The 26,956-nt window shown below is 36.8% G+C and overlaps 1 protein-coding gene across 1 annotated transcript in view; it reads left to right on the forward strand.

Annotated features, from left to right (window-relative positions):
• LOC149897676 (anillin-like) overlaps positions 1 to 22,705 on the forward strand; it is a 65,369-nt gene extending 42,664 nt beyond the window's left edge. The window contains exons 10-21 of the mRNA XM_090116074.1: positions 1,598 to 1,781; positions 8,509 to 8,584; positions 8,903 to 9,049; positions 9,573 to 9,719; positions 10,084 to 10,245; positions 10,999 to 11,089; positions 11,455 to 11,601; positions 12,506 to 12,648; positions 13,524 to 13,604; positions 17,910 to 18,077; positions 20,983 to 21,183; positions 22,382 to 22,705. Of these exons, the coding sequence (XP_089972200.1) occupies positions 1,598 to 1,781; positions 8,509 to 8,584; positions 8,903 to 9,049; positions 9,573 to 9,719; positions 10,084 to 10,245; positions 10,999 to 11,089; positions 11,455 to 11,601; positions 12,506 to 12,648; positions 13,524 to 13,604; positions 17,910 to 18,077; positions 20,983 to 21,183; positions 22,382 to 22,666 (1,832 nt within the window). The 3' untranslated portion in view covers positions 22,667 to 22,705. The remainder of the gene's footprint in view (positions 1 to 1,597; positions 1,782 to 8,508; positions 8,585 to 8,902; positions 9,050 to 9,572; positions 9,720 to 10,083; positions 10,246 to 10,998; positions 11,090 to 11,454; positions 11,602 to 12,505; positions 12,649 to 13,523; positions 13,605 to 17,909; positions 18,078 to 20,982; positions 21,184 to 22,381) is intronic.
• The last annotated feature ends 4,251 nt before the right edge of the window (positions 22,706 to 26,956 follow it).

Genomic DNA, 26,956 nt, shown 5'->3' on the forward strand with positions numbered 1-26,956 from the left:
ATATCATTAATTGCTTATTTGATTAATCTGTTTCCGGTTTAAAGTAACAATTAGGTAACATAAGGGAAAATATGAAAATGGTTGCACATTTATTATAAAACAATCGTCGAAAAATCAGCTTTATTAGTAACAAAAGCCCATTATTTCATGTCAAACAATAGTTTGTCATTGTCATAAATCATAATCATAACAAGCGTTGTTCATGTTGTTCCTAACCGCTCATAATCCACGCATAATTGGGTTTGCGTAATCACCATGACTCTGTTGGGTATACAATATCAATATTGTGTTCTAGTTTTTCATGCATGGAAAATATTAATAAAGCATTGGATTAAAAATATCATATTACGTTCAAGATTTTTATGGAATGCTAGGAACCCTAAATAAAGGCAATTACATCAAACAACGCATCGTAATAACATTCTGGTCTTTCTCTGGTTTAAGTCTCAGAATTTAAATATAACTTTCATATAGAGATTGATTAATTTCCAAATATCTAGATGAAAAACTTTTCAATAATAAGTAACATTTCTTGACTTTAGTCAGAGGTGTTAAAAATTGTTTCGAACTAGCTGCGCACCGCGGTTTAAACCGCGTGGATCCGCTCCTGTTGGTTATAGCGTGATGATATATAGCCTTATAGTCTTCCTCGATAATCGATAATAGGGCTAATCTAAAACCGAAAAAAATTTCAAATCGGACCAGTAGTGCCTGAGATTAGTGCGTTCAGACAAACAAACAAACTCTGCTTTATAATATTAGTATAGATACAGCTGCCATTTCTTTCTTTCTGCACTTTCTTGGAAATGACCACCAACCGAATCTAACTTACATGACGTCTTTGAAATTGACTCTTATATTAAGAGTCAATAAAATGAATCCATCAATACACGAAACGTTAAATCAAGCGTAACAACACATTAATATGAAATTGTTTCCTCGAAATTATCAACTAGATCATGTTTAATTAATAACGAGAATTCAGAAGAATTCCAGAAATTTCATTTGTCCAACTTAATTATCAATTAAAATTCCGACTAGCGTTCTCCATTGATATCTTTATTAATTAATACGTCATAATACATCTTCTTAATTAATTATATGATATTTCACACATTTTTTTATAATTAATTTCTGATACAAAAATGCAAGATTCATAATATAGGTAGTATTAAAGTTTTAATTAATGTACATTTAGAGCTTCCATACTAGGTTTTAGGTCATGATGATGAGGATGATTCTCTTCTATCGATAGTTTTCATACTTTTGGCGCACGATGACGTTAATCACCCGCAATGAATAAGTTCAGCGGTATAATTACAAATACATATATCTACTAATTCGTAAAAAGACCGCCTCCTTGGTACAGTGGTTGATGCATGTGCGTAGAACCGAGGGGTCCTGGGTTCGATTCCCGGTGAAGACGAAGAAAAAATGTCTCAGTCTGACAGGACACAGAAGGCTGATCACCTACTTGTCCCTACATAAAATCGATCAGTGAAACAGATGTATGAATAATGCATCTACCCCTTACCCCACTTGGGGACACGGGACTTCACATTTTTTATCTACTAATATGTATTATTTCTATTTCCAGGTTCCCAACAAGACTCACCCGTAGTTCTATCAGTACTGGAAGATGTAAAACGGATAAAAGTAAACAGTAAAGAGGCAAATGGTACCATTGTCCAACAACCGACGAGCCTATATCCGCATTTATCGGATATCGAAACGGATAATTCGAACACGCAAGAGGAGTATTCGGATTGTGGCGGATCTAGGTGCGGTTATTATGCTGTCGAGTGTATATTCTTCTTTCTTTGTATATGAAGTACAGGACACTTGGCCCAATTAAAGGGTTCCTATTGGTTGGAATATGGTTTACAATGCTGACGTATATGGCAAAATTAGGCCCAACTTGTAAGACTGGATGATGGTATTTGTCAAATGCTTGGCCAAAGCATGTGGCAAACGTTAGGGGTATTTATTGGTTGGAACGTTACATAGGTTTGCAATGTGTTGGCGTATATGGCAAATGTTTGGCCCAACTTTAAAGACTACATAACGATGTATTTGACAAATGCTTGGCCAAAGCATGTGGCAAATGTTAGGTAGTTGGTAGGAAGGATTTTCTTTCTTATAACATTGCGTTGTACTGCCCAGTATGAGAGAGGTGTTAGGCATAGTTGAATACCTGATAGATATTTCATTATTTTTCTATATGCTGAAATTTAGACTTAAAAAATAAACAACCTTATTTCGTCATAATAAGGATTACTTTTGCTTCTATATAAAATTGTGATTTTTATCTGTTAGAGAAACTTTTACTAGGATAATTGTGATAGTAATAGTCTCGTATTTTGCAAATACAAGATAAAGAAAATGCAATAATTTAATATCAAACGAACAAACCTAAAAAGACAAGAAACTGGCTTTGATAATAATTTGACAATAATATATTCAAAACCACACTACATAACTCTCAAGAATCTCCTTAGACTTAGTAGTTAGTACTGTCTACTATTATGCTGGCCTTTAAAACTAGGCTCATTTATATAAATAAATGAGAATAAAAAAACTCACTAAAATTCTACATAAATATAACACTGTATATTATTATAGATAAAACATAAAAATTGTAATCACGTCGCTAGTTTTCAGTAAATACTAATAACTAAGATAATCAAGCACAAACACTGCCAACTGGTTTTTAGTATTTATATAAATAATATGTAATTTAATACGTGTATACGAATGTATATCTTATTACGTATAGTGAAGGTCGATATCGGCTTGTGTTGAAATTATTAAGTGCCTATTACGTTTGACTGATAGACTCGTGTAGGTTTGGATTTTGTAGTTTTTCTTAAGAGTTTACCAATTTTTTGGTATATCTTTCGATATGTAAGGCACGATTAGTTATTTTATCAATCAATCTCTATTATAATATATTGACGTAAGTTAAAATGTATCAATGAAAAGTTTAAACTTATTAATCTGCCTTTGAAGTACAGATACCGGTGTCAGAAGTGAAACTTTGGCAAGATTCAAAGATACCAAAATCGTCGCCTTACTCTTTGACGTGACGGTATTGCCATGACGCGAACTTGAAATTTTACTCTCAACGCGCCTACAGAAGTTTCACTTCAAAAATCATTCAATTTTTTTTAGTTATAAAATATAAATAAATGTTTACAATACAATTGCATGTGTATAAACGATGCCAAGTTACAGCCACTCATTATAAACGCATTTTTGCATCGTTATTAACTTTACAGTGATCGTCATGTAGATAGAAATATACATTTGTTCGCGTAAATCATACTTTTAACTTGTATTTGTCATAAAAAGTATTAAATAAATATATTCACTACAAAATATAATAAAACGCGTAAGTAGTAAACTGAAATTAAGACCTACCTACCTACCTAAAATTGTGATTTCTGAATATTTTAATAGTTGGATTCTCTCATCGATACTTATTTAATCAGAATGAGATATCTCAAAAACAGCAATAAGTAATACTTAATAAAATATATTATGAAGTTAAAATTCATCTCAGTCACTCGTCCCAGATAATAAAATGTATTTAGATCAATTATATTCAATCGTTTTAATAAACTTAAGACTGTAAAGTTGCCTGTAGATTAGATAGGTTAGGTGTTTTGTATATAATTTTTCTTATAGTGGATAAAATATATGAACTACATAATATAGTTTTAGCATGATCAGTTAAAATGAACAAAAGAGATACATCCTTCTAGTCTTGGCAGTGTTCTCTTACCTAAAGGCTATTGGCAAAATGCCTTTTGTATCCTCATAAATAGAGTCCCATATCCTTTGGCCTATTTAAGACTTGTAACATAGAAAAAATCCCGCTAAGCCTTTTCAACAATTTTGCCAACCATATTCGAAGTTTCCATAAAGAGTAAAAGGAAGTTTTTTTTCTACTAAATAGAACTAACTGTATATTATAACAGAATATTATGGGTTACTTATGAATATAAAAGTATTTATAAGTAACTAACCCATCATATTATTAAATATAGTTTAAAGCTTTCGACCATCAGTCCTAGGACAAGAGGAAAATGCTAAGACGAGTAGGATCTATCAATGACCATTTGCTTAAGGCTTAACTCGATTCATATCTTTGAGTGAGATTGTTATTAGGTTATTTAGCTACTTCCGAGTTATTCTTCCCTTATTTATTATCATTTATTTTTAAGTTTGAAAACATATGTACTAATATAAAAAGTATGTTTTATGAAATGCATACGTTTTTTGAAGGAAAATAAGGGTGAAGTAAATTCGAAACATTTTATATTAGTTTTTAACTTAACCAGTTCTGCATAACAAGTACATAATCTACTTAATCTTTATCTAGTATAGGTTTTATTTGAAACTAGCTGCGCCTCGCGGTTTTTAGCGTGATGATATACATAGCCTTCATCGATAAATGGGCTATCTAACACTGAAATAATTCTTCAAATTGGACCAGTAATTCCTGAGATTAGCCCATTGAAACAAACAAACTCTTCAGCTTTATAATATTAGTATAGATACAAAAATTACATAAATTCCTCATGCGTTTTAATACTCTTCGTTAAATTATTAATGGAGTTCGACATAATAGACTCATGTTGACAATAGCTACTTAAACTTTTTATGACAAACGCCAATAAAAAACTACCTTGACACACTTATGAGAAAAACACATTAAAAATATGCAATGGTGCGATTATCATACATTACTTATCGTTTTATAGATTTGAATATATCAATAGTATACTATTTGTTGACCGCCTCCTTGGTACAGTGGTAGACGCGTGAGCGTAGAACCGAGGGGTCCTGGGTTCGATGTCCGGTGGAGACGAAGAAAAAAAATGTCTCGGTCTGGCAGGACACAGAAGGCTGATCACCTACTTGTCCCTAAAGAAAAATCGATCAGTGAAACAGATGTATGCAATATGCATAATACATCTGTCCCTTACCCCACTAGGGGACACGGGACTTCACTCACATACTATTTGTTAAAGCATTTTATACGGCAAATACAGTCAGCCTCCAAAGTCTATATTTTGTAGACTTTGTTTGGACAAGATTTGCAATTTAAATATTAATTTTACTATTACATATTAGTTGTTCTGTACGAAAGCCTTACAATATAGTATTATATACAGAATATCTTAAATAAGGAGGCCGTTATTTATCAAAAAATATTGTATTTTATTTCGCACTATTATATTACAATCGATCTATATGTTATATTATGTATATACATAATAATACATATTAACTCATAATCATAACGCCAGTCATGTTTCTTTCAGAAAGTACAACGTTTTTTACTTATACAGTATATTATAAAACTAATTACCAATAAAACTGCAATGGTTAATAGTAAAAATACGACATTTTCTCTTATATATTTAAATCAATTAAATTTTTACAATATTCCATTGCGTTTTACGGGATCTTAATCTAGAAATTTCTTTTTCAGCTTAATATTTAAGTTTGTTGACTGTGATAGTAGAAAATCTTTTTTTATCTGATTTTGTAAGAAATAAAGTATTGAAGTGAATGTGGTATTTTATTCTCCTTGTTCCTGTGGTTTTTCAGATGATGTTCAGAGTGCATAAATTATTATGAAATAAAATATGAAGGTTGCATTTTTATTTTTATCCTTTACTAGCTTTCCGCTAGCGGCTTCGCCCGCATAGTCACAAAAAAACTTGCATAGTTCCCGTTCCCGTGGGATTTCCGGGATAAAACCTATCCTATGTCTCTCCTCAGGTCTCAAGCTATCTCTGTACCAGAAGTTAATCCATTCTATGCAGTAATTTTTGAGTTTAACCCGGACATACATACAAATTACAAACAGACAAAAATTCTAAAAACTATATTTTTGGGTTCTATATCGATTATGGATCACGCCCCAAGTATTCTTTTAAAAAAATATTCAATTTACAGTTTTGTCTTTCCTACAATTTTATTACATGTATAGATTAGTATATATATTTGAGAAAATTGTTAGGTTAAAGGTATGACAATGATATGATAACATTAAAACATTCTTAGGATTTTATGCTAAGCTCTATTCTGATTACTAAAGAGTTAATAATTTCTAGACGAAGTCATCTCTACACGCCTTTTTAGGGTTCCGTAGCCAAAATGGCAAAAACGGAACCCTTATAGTTTCGTCATGTCCGTCTGTCCGTCTGTCCGTCTGTCCGTCTGTCACAGCCGATTTACTCGGAAACTATAAGTACTACAGTGATGAAATTTGATGGGAATATGTGTTGTATGAACCGCTACAAAAATATGACACTAAATAGTAAAAAAAAGAATTGGGGGTGGGGCCCCCCATACATGTAACTGAGGGATGAAATTTTTTTTTTCGATGTACATACCCGTGTGGGGTATCAATGGAAAGGTCTTTTAAAATGATATAAAGTTTTCTAAAAAACATTTTTCTTAAAGTGAACGGTTTTTGAGATATCAGCTCTCAAAGTCGTAAAAAGTATGTCCCCCCCCCCTCTATTTTTATAACTACGGGGTATAAAATTCTAAAAAAAATAGAGGTGATGCATGCTAATTAACTCTTTCAACGATTTTTGGTTTGATCAAAGTATCTCTTATAGTTTTTGAGATAGGTTGATTTAACTGTAATTTATTATATTTGCTGCTACGGAACCCTTTGTGCGCGAGCCCGACTCGCACTTGGCCGGTTTTTTAATTAATATGTACAAGAGATGAGACTATAATCAATTAATCAACTATAAACTACTCAACCGGTCTATTTTTTATATAAAAACACCAGATTTTTCGACAATTAAGATGTTATGTTGGAGAAGACACTACTATATAACTATAGTAACTATAATACCAGTAATGCATTTCAGTGTTATCCATGCATAATTCATAAAAATCTTACAAGAATGATATTCTGAAATCTCAAGTATTACTTGTGACGGTTAGAGCGGCTGTACACGGGCAGCTCGGGCAGTTAACGGCTGAGCGACGTACACGGACTGCTCGAGCGGTCGATCGTTGACTGCTCGAGGTGTCGCTACAAACCGCGCAGTTCACGGCTTGAAGCGGTCGCGACTGCTCGAGCAGTCTGTGTACGGCTGTGAATGAATGTCTATAGTTCTCTACACGGTCACGGCTTCAAGCCGTCGGTCTCAACTGTTTGAAGCGGTCCGTGTACGGCCGCCCTTAAGCCGTCCACTGAGCCCTTAACAAAACAGAAGTCAATGTATTGAATAATATAGAATAGTAGGTACCTATGTCACAGACTATTGGTAACAATAGAAACCGTAATAAGTAGATATTAGACATAAGCAATATAATATCCCAATGCGATGTGTCTGATGGTAAACTATGGTGTTGTAAAAACTTACCCAGAACCTAAAGTAGACATTTCTTAATTGTATTGTAGTGAGTATCCATCATCCGTCTGCAGTCATACTACTCACCATCTACTCACATTACACTTATAAATTTTATAGCAGAAGTTGCCCTATTGCCGCTTTTTCGTGTTTTCTCTACATAAGAACCTTTCCTTATGCCTCAAAAAAAAACGTTATAATTAGCCAATCGGTCGAGTCGTTTTCCACTTTTATGTTTAGCAACAAACAAATATGCGGTTAACTTTTTGAAATAAGTAAATAAACTCTTAATATCCTAACTTTAGTAATAGAATAAGAAATGTATAAGAATAATTATGATGAAATTCATTATAAACTAGGACCCATCAAATTTATTTGCTTGTTTGAACCAGTTAATCTCAGAAACTACTGTACCGATTACAAAATAATAATATTTACGTGATCCCTGAGTGCTATTTGCTAATAAGCACGGGTGGTAAAGGATTGATTGCCTATAAGAGCATTCGTGTTTATTATAACATAACCATCGATTATTATGTATGTATGATTTTTGTTTGTTGAGATAGTTACATCGATGGGTTAAAGAGTGATAGAGTTTACTTTTTACTGCGTATCTAAATCACTTTATTCCCGTGGGAAAACGAAGTAAGCGAATTTAAATTACCCACACACATCTATACTAATAATATTATAAAGAGGAAAGGTTTGTATGTATGTATGTATGTATGTATGGTTTTCACGCATAAACTACTGGACCGATTTTGATGACATTTGGCACAGATAATCTTTAGACCCTGAGAAAGAACATAGGCTACCTTTTATTGCGAAATATGTACCACGGGCGAAGCCGGGGCGGACCGCTAGTATTTTATAATTCCAATAGATGGCACCATTACTGATAATTTCACTTGAAAATGCGAGCGAAGCTGCATGTTACAGCTAGTTATGTTCAGTTATGAATGTAATATAAAAAGTACCGGGTTTAATTTAAATAAATATGCACTCTGAATGTTCGAAAACCACAAAAAATATGGGAGAATAAATACCAATTAATAATTATTATACGAACAAATGTTCTTTTATATGAAATGCTTACCAGATAATATTGTTGTTTCAGCGAAGAAAATATTCCAGAAAAACTAAACAAATCTGATAATTGGGCTGACACATCCTTTGGACGAGAGGTTATGAATGTAAGTACATGTATACTTTTCTTGACACACGATTTTATCATCTACCAATTATATTTAACTAAAATTTATAGCCAAACGTTTATAGTTGATACGCCAAAAATACCGTAATGTATTAGGTACTATTAATCAATAATTATTCATCTTTATCGCATGTATGCTTTAAAATCAAGAACATCATCCCACAATAATATAATAGATATTGCCCAAAAAGTCTATCAACCGCTCTTTAAAGTTCAATATTCCTTGGCCAATCCTTAACAACTCAGTACAAAATACAAGTAACATTCGAAATTAAAACTAAACCTTATTAACTTTCAGGTCGTAAAACGCAACAACACGAGCTACAAGAAGGCAGTGCAAAGCGATTCAGAGGAAAGTGCGTGTGACAGTGAACTGGATGAGTTACTGGATGAAGCTCTGGAACAAGAGGGACCGACGCCGCCTAAAGTGAACAAGGTGAATGAGGTAACTGGTCTTGGTTTGTGCCAATGGAGAAGGGGTAGTTTTTGGTGTAGTACAAAGCTATTTGGGGGATCCGTCAATAATAATTGCCTTGTTGTCCGAGCTCCATTTACTGCCCTAATATGCCTTGCTCAGCTAGATACGATCTAAAAATAAATATTATAGGAGATATCATTAGGAATAAGGTAGGTTTTTATTGATAATAAATTATCGAATTGGTTCAGTCAGCTCAAGAGATCGTTTACAGCAGATAAACTATTAACTAATCTTACATGAAATCTTATTATGGTACATAGTAAGTATTTAAAAAAGCTCAATTTCATTTATTAACATATAAAGAGACTTAAACGTCATTAATCCCGCAACAATACCTATACAAACTTACTAGCACCTTTATATGGTGGACAATGAATAGCTACTACGTATTTAGTACAAGAACGATCCATTTCCTTCATGTTCTTGCCTATAAAATTCCCCAAGCAAGCCCTACCACACTAGGGCTGACAGGCAGTAAATTTAACCGCAGGGCTGCCTCTCATCATCAAGTTTCGTGTATCAGGACAAGGCGCAGTTCAAGTCGCCGCTCAAAAGCCAGCCGTTATCCACGCCCGTGAGACTGGATAAGGGCAGCGAACTGGTGCATAGCGTGAGCTTCTATAGACGGATGCAAGCGGTAAGTTGATTAATGTTTTGTGAAGTTTTGACTTATTTATTCTTACTAATCGTTATGATATTATGTAATTTAATAGCATTAATGAAATACGTTTTAAATCCGATAAAATCCGACTTTAATATGAAATTCATTAGCATAAAAAATTATAGACTATAATGTTTACAAAATGATAAAAATCTGCCAGAAAAGGTATCCTCAGTTAAACAGAGACAGCCAGGTTCAGTCAGAGCTGATATATTACTTATTTCACGTAATATCTGTCATTTTTTTTATAAGCAAGATTAAATGTAATGCCTATAAAAAGAATTAAAAAAAATTGACCATAATAATATAACCGTTACTTAATCTATCCCACAATTTACAGTCATCAACACCAACCACGCCCCTCCGTACGATCCGACATACGTCACCGGAACGGGAACCGCCAGAAACGCCCGACGAGCCGACAGTCAATGTGACTACTGTCAGACAGCGTATCAAAGAGCTGCAGAACGAGATCAGCAAGCAGCAGACTGTCATATCGCAGGTAATTAATGTGACAACTGTCAGACAGCGCATCAAAGAGCTGCAGAACGAGATCAGCAAGCAGCAGACTGTCATATCGCAGGTAATTAATGTGACAACTGTCAAACAGCGCATCAAAGAGCTGCAGAACGAGATCAGCAAGCAGCAGACTGTCATATCGCAGGTAATTAATGTGACAACTGTCAGACAGCGCATCAAAGAGCTGCAGAACGAGATCAGCAAGCAGCAGACTGTCATATCGCAGGTAATTAATGTGACAACTGTCAGACAGCGCATCAAAGAGCTGCAGAACGAGATCAGCAAGCAGCAGACTGTCATATCGCAGGTAATTAATGTGACAACTGTCAGACAGCGCATCAAAGAGCTGCAGAACGAGATCAGCAAGCAGCAGACTGTCATATCGCAGGTAATTAATGTGACAACTGTCAGACAGCGCATCAAAGAGCTGCAGAACGAGATCAGCAAGCAGCAGACTGTCATATCGCAGGTAATTTGGAGGTTTACATTAGGACTGTATAGAGAATTGCTAATTGATAACATTGTTTCTTTTTAAAAGGTATTGAAATATGGTTGTTTAAATACACTTTATCACCGTACAATACGGTCCTGGCTGGCTGACTCCTGGTCCTCCGAGCCGGATTTAATGAATTAAATGAAATTCGATTTCGTTTATCTTTATGTATGATAATGTTTTGTAAATTATTTAAAATTATTCGATCGTACCTATATTATTTCTAAATTCTCTTTTCAACAGGCAAGCCAAGCGCTGAATCTATGCGCTGCTACAATAGAGTTTAGTGGATCCACTGAACAAGCTGAGGGAGAAAGACTTTTGTTATTAGCAAGTAAGTTATGCTGTATTTTTATTACTCATTTATAATTATGATAATATAATTCCTAATTGATTTCATTATTTTAAAATCCTTCATAATCAATTTAATTTACATAATTTGTTTTGTTATATTTTTCAATTACATTGATTTCAACTGAAGCATAGTTGTTATATTTATTTTTAAGTAAATATTTTAAATAAAGTTTACATTAACAGTCGTATTATTACTATTTACATAAAAAAGTGTGTAATCCTATTCTATACATAATTATATTCTTGTGTTTAATTTTTCGCGCGATTACAATCCGTTTTAACAATATATTTAAAGTTTACTACATAATACATATTGAATTAATGTTTGATAATTATTTTGTCCAGCCCACCGCCGCCAAGCGTGCCTACACGAGGTTCAAAGACTGCAAGTGGAAGGTGCAGGGCCCGCGGGCTCTGCGGGCATGGCGTCGTTGAATATGCGCAACGTTAGAGTGCCGTTGCGTAGAGATTATGTAAGGCAGTTGCATGCGGGTTAGTATTATCTATACTAATATTATAAAGCTGAAGAGTTTGTTTGTTTGTTTGTTTGTTTGAACGCGCTAATCTCAGGAACTACTGGTCCGATTTGAAAAATTCTTTCGGTCTTAGATAGCTCATTTACCGAGGAAGGCTATAGGCTATATATCATCACGCTAACACCAACAGGAACGGAGCCACGCGGGTGAAACCGCGGGGCGGGGCTAGTTACATATATTATTTGTTTGTTAAATAATTTGGTAATAATAAGAAACTTTAGGACTACTCACAGAAAAAGATAGAGTACAACTTATTGTGCGACCTTATCAATTATTTGTGATCTCTTTCAGGCAACCACGACATTTGTGTATTAATTCAATTTTTTTTCTTAGATTTTTGAGTCCTTTGATATATTTTTTGATTAATTTTAATCATCAACCAACTATGCGCCCATTTTTGGTACTGGCCAAGTAAATAAAAAAATAAAAAAAGCATTGACATTCATTATTAATTTTATTCAACAAATGTAAAAAGGCTTATTCAATAAATCTCCAATCATTATTAAACGTAATACAAAAATAACAATATACTTTTTTTTTATAAGCTAAATGAATATATTTTAAAACTATTAAATTGTGTAAAAAAAAATATGTATATTTATCCATTGAGTTACTATGTACTACGTACTAGAGAGGCCATCGCTACTACACTTTTTCTAACACGAGTTAGAGTCAATCGTCTCAAACCATTTTTTTTTGTTACATTGATTGGTTTTAATTTAATAAGTATAGGCAGAATTTGCAAATTGTATGACTCACTAGCCGCCCCGCGCCGCCGCGCTTGTCGCACAGATTTTGTTCGTAGTGTTCTCTCTATAATAATACCTCAATGTATTTATAATATTTTCTATCTCTTACAGATGGCGCAGTAGGCCATCACGCAGTGTGCCTACTAAAGTGTCGCGATCGAGTGTTAGCGAGTAGCATGCAACTGACGAAACCGAACGCGCCGCTAGTGTTCCCAGATGAAATACGTATGGACGGATTGGCTAGTGATTTTAAGGTAAAATATATATCTAGGATATTTTTTGAGGTTTTGGGGGTAAGGAGAAAATACAGTGGAATCCGTTTATAATGACATCGAAGGGAATCGACAAACACGTCATAATCAGCGGACGTCATACAAAGCGTTATGTGAAATGAAAAATCTTTTTATATAAATATGTATGTATTTAAGTATTTTAATACAGAAACATAGTATACTTGCATATGTATAGGTACATATTAAATCAAAATCAAAATTGCACGTAATCAGCAGATTATTATAATAACACAAGTGTATTTTTACTGTAAGTACACTGTAATTTTTGTCTAATTTTGTTTTTTCGTTTTATTGTAAAATACTATTGTGTATAGAAGACCTATGGTCAAATTATCATTTTCAATATTGCTGTTAACAAATCGTGATAATGAATTCACTTCGGTCATTATAACCAGACATAATTTATTAAAAATGGGTCATAATAAGCGGCATGTCACTGTAAGGGAAGTCAATATGTCCGACTTTTTTATAAAGAATTTTATATGAAAATCAAACTTCGTAGTGCAATTACGTCATAATAACCGGTTGGTCAATATAGGCGGAGTCATAATAAACGGATTCTACTGTATGTATAGAAAAATCATGGTAATATACTAGATAGTTGGGGGAGCTAAGTAAAAGCAATACTATTGTGATAATCTTCGAAAGGATGTTGATCTGAAAACGTTTTGACAAAAAATTGTTAAAAATAAAAGGAACTCATTAGATGGTAATTAGGTAAAATCAATATTTTAACTAACCATTACTTTAATTTTTACTCGTTTCCAGAAAGTTATAGAGCGTCCAAAATTGGGTTCAATAAAATACAAACGTATTTTGTGATTGTTTGATTTCAGGTGACAGTTGAAGTTTACTTACTGCAAGCGTCCAAGGAGCTTCTACCGCACAATGTTAAATATCACATTACAAATAAAAAGGTAATATATCCTCTTACCGTGTGGTGCCGGTTTAAGAATAGCACCTCCCCATCTCTACCCGTGGGTGTCGTAAGAGGCGACTAAGGGATACCTAACCGGGACGGGCAGCAGCGTTCCGCGACTTAACTAGACATTAATATCCACTGCGCTCGCCAACCCGCCTGCCAAGCGTGGCGAGTATGGCATCATACCCCTCATGATGAGTACACCCTCAACCAGGCCCCTAGTACCCGGCAGCCCCGCTATTCCTGGCTACGGTAGCGGCCATGGTAACGGAGGGGCAAGGGGTGCTAAGAATCACCGGATGAGATCCGGCTACCACTCCCGACGACCCCTGGCCCTGGTAACATATAATGCACGCACTTTGAGGACGGATGAAAAGATTGTTGAGCTGGAAGAGGAACTGAGCAAATTACGATGGGATGTCATAGGGTTATCTGAAGTCCGAAGACAGGGGGAGGACACGATAACGTTGACGTCTGGTAATTTGTTCTTCTACCGGGAGGGCGACCAACAGTCCCAAGGTGGAATCGGGTTTATCGTTCACAAATCTCTCGTCAACAACATCGTAAGCATCGAGAGTGTGTCGAGCAGGGTAGCGTGCCTTATACTCAGAATATCTCAAAGATATTCGTTGAAGGTCATACAGGTTTACGCACCGACCTCGGCTCACTCCGATGAAGAAGTGGAAGTTATGTATGAGGACGTAAGTAGAGCCATACATACCTCGAAAGCCCACTTCAATGTTGTGATGGGAGATTTCAACGCAAAGCTGGGTAAAGCTTTGGTCTGGTGATCATGACGCACAACGCTGAGGTATACGGTTTGCGATGCCGGACACTCAATCATATGAAAAACGTCGACAATGTTCTCTTGTTCCGTCGCAGTATGCGTCCGCGGCGAAGGGAAAGCGCGGTGAGTGGGGAGGTGTACTCCCGCACAGCGCGGCGTCATTCTCGATTGAACACTGCGGTGTGCGGGTATGCGTCACGGCATATATGAATGCGACAATATGAATTTTTTCGAATATAATTTAATAGAATTACTTCGCAGCTATCCTTCTTTATATAAAAATAAAGACAAAAAACATAAAAGTTTGATAATAACAGCAAAATTGTTCATGTTCACGTCTACCTTGGTAGCTGCGGCAAAATCAACTGACCACCTCTCCGCAGGGACGGTAAATGCTGCGTCGTGACGCTGCGTTGGGGCGCATACCTCAGCGGTGTGCGTCATGATCACCAGACCAAAGCTTAAGAGAGGCGATGATGAGTTGAGAGTGGGGCAATTTGGATTTGGGCAGCGCAACCCAAGGGGCCAGAGACTAGCTGACTTTCTGGAGAAGGAAGGTCTTTTTATGATGAACTCCTTCTTCCAGAAACCGACCCACAGGAAGTGGACCTGGCTCAGCCCCGATGGGAAGACAAAAAATGAGATAGACTTCATTATGACCACGAAAAGGCAAATATTCAAAGATGTCTCCGTGATCCATAGGGTGAAAACCGGAAGCGATCACCGAATGGTACGAGGAATCTTGAATATTAATGTCAAACGTGAAAGATCACGTCTGATGAAGTCTACGCTCCGTCCTTCTCATGCGCAAATCCAAAACCCCGAGAGCTTTCAACTCGAACTCCAAAATCGCTTCGCTTGCCTCGACAGTAGCGTTTCTGTGGACGATCTAAATAACAGGCTGGTAGAAACTATCCGCGCGGTTGGGTCCCACTTTAAGACCCGGCGTAAAACAAATCCGCAAAAACTCTCAGACCAAACTCTCAAACTTATGGCAGACCGGCGCTCTATGCCACTGCGCACATCTGAAGATGCTAAGTCATATAGGCAGCTCAATAGACAGATATCGAAATCTCTGCGACACGACATACGCTCCTTTAATACTGCAAGTATTGAGGAAGCGATTAAGCGAAACCAAGGCTCGAAAGTGTTTGCAAGAGATATGTCTATTGGGCAGAGCCAGCTGACGAAGCTGAAGACAGATCGTGGCGTAGTGGTGTCGGCCAAGTCAGAGGTTTTGGGAGAGGTCGAGAGATTCTACCGGCAGCTTTACACCTCAGTTGCCAAGCCTGTTTCTGGTCCGGCGAAAGACCCAAGAGCCCGACTAACCCGACATTTCACCGAAGATATCCCGGACATCAGCCTGTACGAGATTAGGATAGCTCTGAAACAGCTTAAGAACAACAAGGCGCCGGGTGAGGATGGAATCACCTCTGAGCTTCTGAGAGCGGGTGGAAAACCAATCCTCAGAATGCTCCAGAGGCTATTTAATTCCGTTCTACTCGAGGGCACAACGCCTGAAGCATGGAGCAGGAGTGTGGTCGTTCTGTTCTTCAAGAAGGGAGACAAGACCCTACTGAAGAACTACAGACCGATATCACTTCTGAGTCATGTTTATAAGCTGTTTTCAAGGGTTATCACGAATCGTCTCGAACGCAGGTTAGATGACTTCCAGCCTCCCGAACAAGCCGGTTTCCGTAAAGGCTTTAGCACCATAGACCACATCCATACGCTGCGGCAAATTATACAGAAGACCGAGGAGTATAATTTGCCATTATGCTTAGCGTTTGTGGACTATGAAAAAGCCTTCGATTCGATCGAGACCTGGGCCGTATTAAGGTCTCTCCAGCGGTGCCGCATTGACTATCGGTATATCGAAGTATTGAGAAGTTTGTACGAACACGCCACCATGTCAGTCCGAGTACAAGAACAGTGTACAGGGGCGATTCCTTTGCAGCGCGGTGTCAGACAAGGAGACGTGATATCACCAAAACTTTTTACCGCTGCTTTGGAAGATGCCTTTAAACTCCTAGAATGGAAAGGACTTGGCATCAATATCAATGGCGAGTACATCTCTCATCTTCGATTTGCCGACGACATCGTAGTCATGGCAGAATCCCTGGAAGACCTTAATACAATGCTCGATGACCTCTACAGAGTTTCACAACAAGTGGGCCTTAGCATGAACATGGACAAGACGAAAATCATGTCAAATGTCCATGTTGTGCCCACTCCGGTCTCTGTTGGAAACTCTATTCTCGAAGTTGTTGACGAATATGTCTACCTCGGACAAACCGTCCAATTAGGCAGGTCCAACTTCGGGAAAGAGGTCAATCGTCGAATCCGACTCGGATGGGCAGCGTTCGGGAAGTTACATAACATCTTTTCGTCCAAAATCCCTCAGTGCCTGAAGACCAAAGTCTTCGAGCAATGTGTGTTACCGGTGATGACATACGGTACAGAAACGTGGTCTCTAACCCTGGGCCTTGTGCACAAACTCAGCGTCGCTCAACGTGCTATGGAAAGGGCTATGCTCGGAGTTTCCCTACGAGATCGAATCAGAAATGAGGAGATCCGTAGGAGAACCGGTGTCACCGACATAGCTCGCCGGATTAGCACGCTGAAGTGGCAATGGGCTGGGCACATAGCCCGCAGAACCGATGGCCGTTGGGGCAGAAAGGTTCTCGAATGGAGACCACGTACTGGACGACGGAGCGTGGGACGTCCACCCACAAGATGGACAGACGACCTGGTCCGAGTGGCAGGGAGCCGCTGGATGCAGGCCGCCGGTGACCGGTCGTGGTGGAAAACCCTGAGGGAGGCCTTTGTCCAGCAGTGGACGTCCCACGGCTGACACGACGATATCCTCTTTTAAATTAACACTAAAGTCTGAAACCAAAAATTTCTCATTTCAAAATCACTTTTAAACAATTGTGTTATCTTTTATAATTTTATTTTATACTTTTCGTTGTACATAGAATAGTGCTGATTTTTGTAAAGTAATCGTAAATTTTTACATAGTGGGATAGTGTAAATCTTTTTCGCAAAGAAAAATTATAAAATATTATGGGTTTTTAGTATCATCTATTTATCTTCAACTTTTTACCTACCTCCGCTATACTTATTTATTGTTTTTCACACAATCTGTTGGTTGCCTGGATGCCTTGTTAGTAATAAGGCCGCCTTCTGTGTTGTATGTCCTAGCTTAAGTTTTTATTGTACGTACTATTGTTATTATTGCAGCACAATAAAGTGTTTAAAATAAAATAAATAAAATTATGTATTATATTTTTGACGTGACAACGTCTTATAATTCGATAGAGCCGGCTGCACGCACGAAAAAACATGACTCATGCGGCGTTACCTCGCTCTGAGGCGTTCCATGTAAGGCTTGAAGTGCAAGCGAGAGCGCGGAACGAGCGACAAAGAAGCACAATCGGACGTTGTCACGTTCAACTATTGTCAGTAAACCGTCGTTACAGACAACCAATTTTTTTTTTATTTTTATTACAGGGCAACTCAAAACTCCTAACACCAAAATCTAAAGTGTCAGAACTAAAAGCGCCTCGCGTACAGAGTCCCGGGGGTCCGACTTCAGTGCGCAGTCCACAATTTCAGTTGCATGGATATTGTATATTCGCACTGCAACAGGCCAATCGGAAAACGTTTACGTTGAATAAGGTAAGGTTTTTAAGTCAAAGTGAATATTTATTGGACTAATTTCTTTTAGAAATCGAAGTGTCTAGTCGTCCGCTAAACGGATGAATAAAATAAATTAGTCGTCCGATTACCGGATGAATAAAATAATTTAATCGTCCGATTACCGGATGAATAAAATAATTTAATCGTCCGATTATTCGTATTACTAGATAACCTTTTAACACTAAAGCTAGTTGGGTTGGACTAAAGCATAGGGGGCGCAGGACTTAGAAAATTTTTGATGGAGTCGGTGACATTATAACACCTATTTATTATTGTTTTATCGTAAAGATTACGCTAATATAAGCATGTTTTATAGGAACAACTTTTCTCTAAAATAAAAAATGGCCGAGATATTCGCCCTCAATTCGTTAGGTTAGGTTTAGGTTAGGTTAGCCTTTAGGTTAGGTAAGGTTTAGGTTAGGTTAGCCTTTAGGTTAGGTTAGGTTAGGTTTAGGTTAAGTTAGCCTTTAGGTTAGGTTAGGTTAGGTTTCTTAAAAAAAAAACTACACAGAAATAGGAGCCCCGCTTCGCGGGGCTCCGTCGACGCGCAAAAAAAAATCTAGTTTAGGTTAGGTTAGCCGTTAGATTAGATTAGGTTAGGTTTCTTAAAAAAAACTACACAGAAATAGGAGCCCCGCGAAGCGGGGCTCCATCGACGCGCAAAAAAAATCTAGTTTAGGTTAGGTTAGCCGTTAGGTTAGGTTAGGTTTCTTAAAAAAAAACTACACAGAAATAGGAGCCCCGCGAAGCGGGGCTCCGTCGACGCGCAAAAAAGAAATCAAATACCTACGTGTGCCTTCCTCCCCCCACAAAAAACCTATATTACGTGCGGCAGTTCTCTAAAGAAACCCCGATAACCTAACTATATCTGATAAATAGATGTTATCGGACGATTAAATTATTTTATTCATCCGTTTAGCGGACGACTAGCGCTGTCCTTTAGAAATTCTCCTTAATTATTTTTTATTTGTAAAAAAAAATATGTTTATAAATCAAATTCAAAAGAGGTTAACTTGCGAAATATCTTATTTGCGGGCTTAAATATGACAGTAAAAAACTTTTAATGTAGATTATATGAAGGTTCAGGATACTGTTTTTGTGCATTTGTCTTTCTGTTAAACTTTTACTATAATCGGCTCGGCGAAAGATGATTCCTATGACACTGACAGTTATTCTCAAGGCAAAACCTTGTAATGGCGTCACCATTAAATTAGAAACGTATTGGAGGCGTCTAAAAATGACACTTATTAATTTTAACGTAGCTTTATGCCATTACAATGATATTCCGTATGATATATGGAATTATAACATTTACGAGAAATTACTTCAATCTGACTTTAAATGTTGTTAACATTGAAATCTTTGAAAATCCATTTCTCAAAATAACTGCGTGGTTAGAGGTATTTTTATCACTGGTAGACCTCCATCTAAGGCTTCTTTTGGTACTAGACAGAGCTTCCACTACGGCCTGCAAACTGCATAAAAAACGTCTCGTCTCTATTGTCAATTTTGATATTTTCAAATGGGTTAATTTGCGCCTGAAATCACTACATATATCAGCAATACAATAAATTATGTAGTGTACCTATTTCTTTTTATACGAATTTATTAAGCTAATTCGTTCGTTCGACAATATCATAAATATTAAAAAAAAATTACCCATTTGAAATAAACCTCTGGATGTAACTCATGTATTGAAAAAGAGAAGCTCCTTAGATATTTCCAATAAAACAAGAATGTCACTTTTTCGGGCCGGAAAACGTGTAGTGCATAGTGACGTGGATAGGTGTGCACCCGAACGCCATACCTTTTAAATTAAACATTTTTTTCATCCATATCGTTATCAAATATTTGCACGCGAGCGTCTCGATGAGCGCGTGCGTGACAACCGACTAATTCGAGTACCGCGGGCCGGGCCCTGCGGCGTAGGTAAATAACGGACGTACCTCGTGGAGTGAAACGGCCTGGTATTGGTAAACGCGTGTCGCGTGAGCTAGTTCGCAGTGCAATGGGGACTATTACTATTACAGCAAATACTAGGTATCGCGGGCGGCGTTTAACATAAATTCATGCAGTCCACCAAATAACATATTACCGTCGCGACGCGTACATAACATTAACATTAAACATATTATAACATAACATAAAAATCTAACAGAATAATTAACATATAATATAACAATTATTAACAATAGCATTAACAGTAAACCATTAGCAAGTAAAGTATAACAGTGTTCTGTAACAAACAAGTAGAACAGTGATTTTAGTAATAAATTAATTAGTGTCAATTTTAGTTTAATTTTATAACAAATCCCTCCAACACTAGCCACGCAGCCCACCACTGGGTCTATCGCCCTACAATTCCTGTTTTTCTTTTTAGTCTACTATTTTAAATTAATAGTTTACTATTTTATAACGTAGAAAAAAATATAAATGGGATTCAAAATACTCTAGATATTTTTAAAAATGAAATTTAAAACTTTTAAAAACTTTAAGCAGTTCAAACGCCGCCATTTTGCGCGCGCTTTGCGTGACGTCACATGACACGTCCAGTGGGTGTTTACTTTAGTGTTTACTGTGGAGTGATGAATACAATGTTGTGCCAGATGACGTCACATTTCCTTCGACCAGTGGTGGCGCGTTTTCGAAGTTTGAAATTCGCTCCCTTATTTTGCACTTTTTGAATATTATTTTAGGGGTTTATTTATAAGTAAAAAAAAATCATTTTCATTATAATATTACGATAATAAGTATTCGAGAAAAAATTATTTTAGGCCATTTCAAATTTTATGCATATTCCCTATTGTGCATTTGATTTCTGGTCGCAGCAAAGGGGCGTACGCTGTATTTGGACTAATGCAACATTCCTGACTAATTCGTCCAGGTGCCGTGCGGCAGTCCGCTGGAAGGCTCCATCCACACGGACATCTCGGCGCGCGTGCGAGTAGCGGCGCCGGCGCAGCACTGCGCGTTCCTCACCGCGTTCGACGACGTGAGCGGGCTCGGCGCGTGGCACCGCCGCTGGTTCCGCCTGCGCGCGCCGCGCCTCGCCTACTGGAAGTACCCGGACGACGTGCCGCGCAAGGTGAGCGGGTGCAGTGTGCAGTGAGCAGCTCGGCGCGTGGCACCGCCGCTGGTTCCGCCTGCGCGCGCCGCGCCTCGCCTACTGGAAGTACCCGGACGACGTGCCGCGCAAGGTGAGCGGGTGCAGTGTGCAGTGAGCAGCTCGGCGCGTGGCACCGCCGCTGGTTCCGCCTGCGCGCGCCGCGCCTCGCCTACTGGAAGTACCCGGACGACGTGCCGCGCAAGGTGAGCGGGTGCAGTGTGCAGTGAGCAGCTCGGCGCGTGGCACCGCCGCTGGTTCCGCCTGCGCGCGCCGCGCCTCGCCTACTGGAAGTACCCGGACGACGTGCCGCGCAAGGTGAGCGGGTGCAGTGTGCAGTGAGCAGCTCGGCGCGTGGCACCGCCGCTGGTTCCGCCTGCGCGCGCCGCGCCTCGCCTACTGGAAGTACCCGGACGACGTGCCGCGCAAGGTGAGCGGGTGCAGTGTGCAGTGAGCAGCTCGGCGCGTGGCACCGCCGCTGGTTCCGCCTGCGCGCGCCGCGCCTCGCCTACTGGAAGTACCCGGACGACGTGCCGCGCAAGGTGAGCGGGGTGCAGTGTGCAGTGAGCAGCTCGGCGCGTGTGTGTGTAAGCAAGTATACGTGCACACACACATACTCGTATATAGCACGCGTACGTAAAGCGACACATGCTGCACGCACGTGAGAACACGCACGTAAGTACACACGCCACGCACAGAAATACGCACACGGCGTACTGATGTATATTCAACATCGAACACAAGCACACACACAAACACAACATTTGTAACTCAATGTGAGCTACACATCGTCATCTTATAAAAAAAAATGTTACACTAAATTTTTTTCCAACCCCGATAAAGAAGTTTCACTTCAAAAATGTGTGCGTGTATGTAAGAAGTGAAACTTCTTTATGACCTTATTTTTCAAAAAACAATTAACTATATGCAACTTTACAGAAATACGTCGAATCACGTGTGGTAGGGATAAGAAAAAGATGGCGCGTAACGGAAAAATGTCACGCGTAACGAAAAAATATTACACTAAATTTTTTTCCAACCCCGATAAAGAAGTTTCACTTCAATTATGATATATTAAAATATTTACACAGTTATTTGTAATGTATATAAATATAATATGTCCAGTTAGAACTAACATGATAACTCAAAAATAAACATTAATCCGACCTAATTTTTACAGATGCCGATCGGCGACATAGACCTAACAACGGTCATATCAGAAAAAGTCGTAAAAGCCCCTCGAGATCTTTGCGCTCGACCGAACACAATACTACTAGAGACATCTGTCCCTGCAGGGCTCATTGTCCCCGATACAGGGTCCCTGGTGTACTTCAAAGGGCCAGATGGCAATATTCGCAGGCGGCACTTGTTAGCAGCCGATACGGCCAAGGATAGGGACCAGTGGCTAGAGGCCCTGAATAGTGCCCTGGAGTATGTTAGGTGCTGTGTCGATGATGAGGAATAAAAAAAATGGGGTAGAATTGGTTTTTGTGTTTTGACAGTAAAGTGTAAAGGCAATTTATGATGTTTACTGGTAAAAAATACTATTGATCGTACAAATAAGTCGTGTTTTAATACTATTGTATAATTTTTTCATAAAAATGCCAGAGTAAATTTTGTTTCCGTCAATGAAAAAGTAGTAAGTAGATGAAATTAAAATTAATAAATTAGTCGCCATAAAAGTTTTGGATGAAGAAGAATTTTTAGAAAACCAATGAAATTCCGTTTCAAAAGTATTTATTTAAAATGTTGCTTAAAGTTTCTTGAATTTGTAGCGTAATTTGGTATGCTCTCTTTTAATTAAGTTTGATAATTATATTCCATTGACCGCCTCCTTGGTACAGTAGTTGACGCGTGAGCGTAGCACCGAGGGGTCCTGGGTTCGATTCCCGGTGGAGACGAAGAAAAAAAAATGTCCTGGTCTGGCAGGACACAGAAGGCTGTTCACCTACTTGTCCCTAAAGAAAATCGATCAGTGAAACAGATGTATAATGCATCTGCCCCTTACCCCACTAGGGGACATGGGACTTCACTTTTATTATATTCCATAGTTTAAATAACTTTAATTAAAGACACTGCCTCTTAGTTTTATAAGGTTTTTATTCTATCGGAACAATTAATTATAAATTCAATAATTTAAAAAAAAATCTTAAGAAGTAGCTACATATTACTACTTCAGTTTAATTTTAATATATACTAACCACCAATTTAGATGTATCTTAGAAATAATATGTTTTAGGTTTTTATTATATTATAATATTATCGGAATTTCATAGTAATCACGATTAGTTCATATTCACTTTAAACTTTGTTAACTTATAAGATACGTATAGAAATATTGTAATAATATGATCTTAATGTTTTTTTATCAATAATAAACAGCTTAATTTTATATGAATTTATAATTTTTGGCAATTTCTGATTGTATTATTTATGTATCGTACAAAATTCTTATTGAAAAATGTATTATAATTTTAATATTCAGAATCTTTCGAATTATTCTCTCCTTGATACGCAATTGTATTTTTATAATTAAACAATAAATATAATCGCAATATGATATAGTTCTTATTTGAAGCGTGTTGTACATAAAATCAATTTATTTTAGCAATAAATGTGTATTTTATATTTGTTTGTTTTTTTTCACCCTTATTTGTTTTTTAACTATAACTATTATAAAACTAATCACCTTCTCAATTCCTACGACACGTCTGTCTGTTCGCGATAAGCTCATAAACTACTGCACCGATTTTCATGCTGATTTCACCAATGGATAGCTTGGTTCCAAAGGAAGTTTTGAGTATACCTAACTCGTAAGGCTTTTGGTTGCATTTGACTAATGTTAGGTCTTCGACAATGTTCTAGTCAGCTAGTACTACTATAAGTTTAGGAAATGAACAAACGTGGAAAAGAGATTGGATCGATTTACATATTAATAATTATCTCCTTAAACTACTCCTACTTCAGCTTTTTTTTTTAAAGTAGACCTTTAGACCTTTTACACAAACCTCAACAGAGCTTATTCCTGATTCAGATCAAAATAACGGTTTAACTATCTTTTTATCTCATAAATAAAACAATCAGTATGAAGCAAATAACATTTATTTGTCTTACAACAAATCTCTTATTCTTCGAAATTCTCAAAAGACACACTGCGTTTCCCGCCTTTCCAGTCCTTGCTGAAGGTGATTTGCGCTGACGCGAGCGACACTAGCGCCATCAATACGCACAGCGGAACTAAGCTGAAAAAAACAATAATTGTATTTTATTACTAGCCTTCCCGCCTTTTTGTCATTGCGTACTAAGACCCCTGTAGAACCGCCATCCTGTTACAAATGACCCACAAAATTTCGGGTCATTTGTATGTATGTATAAGATAAAATATTATAGTATCTTCACCGTGTGTGACGCGCTTTACTCTTATCACTTATGGATATGAAAAATAGATGTCCGATTCTCAGACCTACACGATATGCACTCAAAATTTCATGTGAATATAGTTCGAATCGTTTCGAAAGAGTATGGGTACATTGTGTATTAATAATTTTTATTTACTTTCATATGTTACTATAATAGAATATAACGCATAAGAGTGGGCAGATAAAGGACTGCGGACTGGACAGCTGAATCGCAAACGCGATCTAATCCGTAAAATATTTTTTATTTAGCCTACCATCTTTTTTATTTTATAATTTCCATCCTGCATAACATTCCTAGCTATACTTACAACCTAAAGGACAACGACTACAGGATGTAAGATGGAAGGAAGGATACTGTATATATATTTAAAAAAAATACTTACCCCAATTTTACTAGATTCATGGTTGAACTGAAAGTTGCAGGTCACTAATACACTGAAACGATTGTGTCGAGAAAAAGTGTCGCTCCCTTTTTATATGTTAAATGTATGTAGGTATTGCATTTTTCAATGTAATTTCACGGCGAATAATAAATGCAAATAATATAATGTTATAAAGTAATATATTTTAATATTCACATGATAGAAAAGGCAAGAACGAAACGGTGATTTAAACAATCAAAATATTTAAAGTATAAGTTTATAGAAGTTAGCAAGTAAAAAAATATTTATTTAAACAAAATAATTAATACTTTTATATGTTTTTTTCTAAATTATGTATAAGGTTGCTTGTTAAGGCATCAGTTCAGATTCACATATTTTATCTCAAAAATACATTTATAAAGAGAAATTATGATTTAAATATCGACTTCTCATTAAAACCCATAAAATTTTATTTCTATAAAAAGTTAATGTTTTTCAACATACCCCAATATTATGTATCCGTCGTGGTGGATAGATACCGAATAAAATATTAATTACTTATACATATCATATCACATATTATGTGATGCGTGTGATAAGATGCATAATAAATAATTTATAATAGCATTAAATTATTTGTGTTTTGTATTTTGCGTGAAATTTCAATAAACAACTTTAACCTATGTATTTAAATTATCGTAAATAAATAGAGAGTAGCGTTTATTCTTGACACAAACATTTCATCAGTGTTTAAGTGAAAATATCTGCAACTTTTCCTTTGACAATGAATCTAGTAAAATTGGGGTAAGTATATTTTTGAGGACCTCGCCGCAGCTCCGAAAATGCAGGGGGTTCTTCTTATTTTAGTGCTTCGGCTATGTATCGTAATGATTCTTACTAGCATTGTTCTTTAAGTCTTTGGTTATAGATGTTTGTAATGTTTTCACACAAAATAGGTTGTATTTATTTAGTTTTAATCATTGATACTTTGTAAGGCTACCTCTTGAATGAACTGCATTTTATAGTTTAAATTTTGAAATAAAGCACACCATTCACTAGTTCCACCTATACATTTAATTAATTTTAAAGGTAGGTAAGGTAGGTAAATGAAAGTAGAAATAGTGAAGCACGCAGCTATTATTTCAAGAGCTTAACTATTTTTTTCCTGGATCAGCCCGGGCGGAGTCGGGGCGAGCAGCTAATAAATTATCTAATTAAATAAAATCATTTTCAGCTTAGTTCCGCTGTGCGTATTGATGGCGCTAGTGTCGCTCGCGTCAGCGCAAATCACCTTCAGCAAGGACTGGAAAGGCGGGAAACGCAGTGTGTCTTTTGAAAACTTCGAGGAATGAGATTATTTGTTGTTAGACAGATAAATGTTAATTGAATCATATTCTTTTTTATTTATACTATCCAACAATGCAGCTATGAACTAGACCAGACGATTTTTTTTTTGATTTTACCGAATAATATCGATATTGGTAGTTGCATTTATTGCAAAATAACTTTTAAAGTAGGTATACCGATGTACCTATAAGCAATTGTGATATTTATGTATCTACCTGTAGGTAGTTAAACATGTGAAATCAATTAATTATACTACCTACGTAAATAAGAATCACAGAAGCTTGTATAAGTACGATATAGGTAGTACAAGGAATAAAATAAAACACCATTAAATGTAATTAACAATATTTATTATACAATTACGTTTACATGCGATACTCGGATACAAGTTATACTTGGTTATGGGGTATATAGATACTTTTTTTATCCCGACATAGATACTAATCCTTAAAAAATCAAACAATCAATACAATTTAGCAAAATAAATGCTATTTTATTAAATAAACTATTATAATATATACCTACTGTGAATGTAATGTACAAGAGGAATTAACAAAACTAAATTAAATAATATCTTATAATTTAAAACAAATTGATAATATCAAAATTAAACAAACTTCCAGCCTT

The sequence above is a fragment of the Colias eurytheme genome, chromosome 25 (genome assembly GCF_061535395.1).
Source record: "Colias eurytheme isolate Ceu_HAF_F1 chromosome 25, ilColEury1 Martin Lab GWU primary, whole genome shotgun sequence".
Classification (NCBI taxonomy): Eukaryota; Metazoa; Arthropoda; class Insecta; order Lepidoptera; family Pieridae; genus Colias; species Colias eurytheme.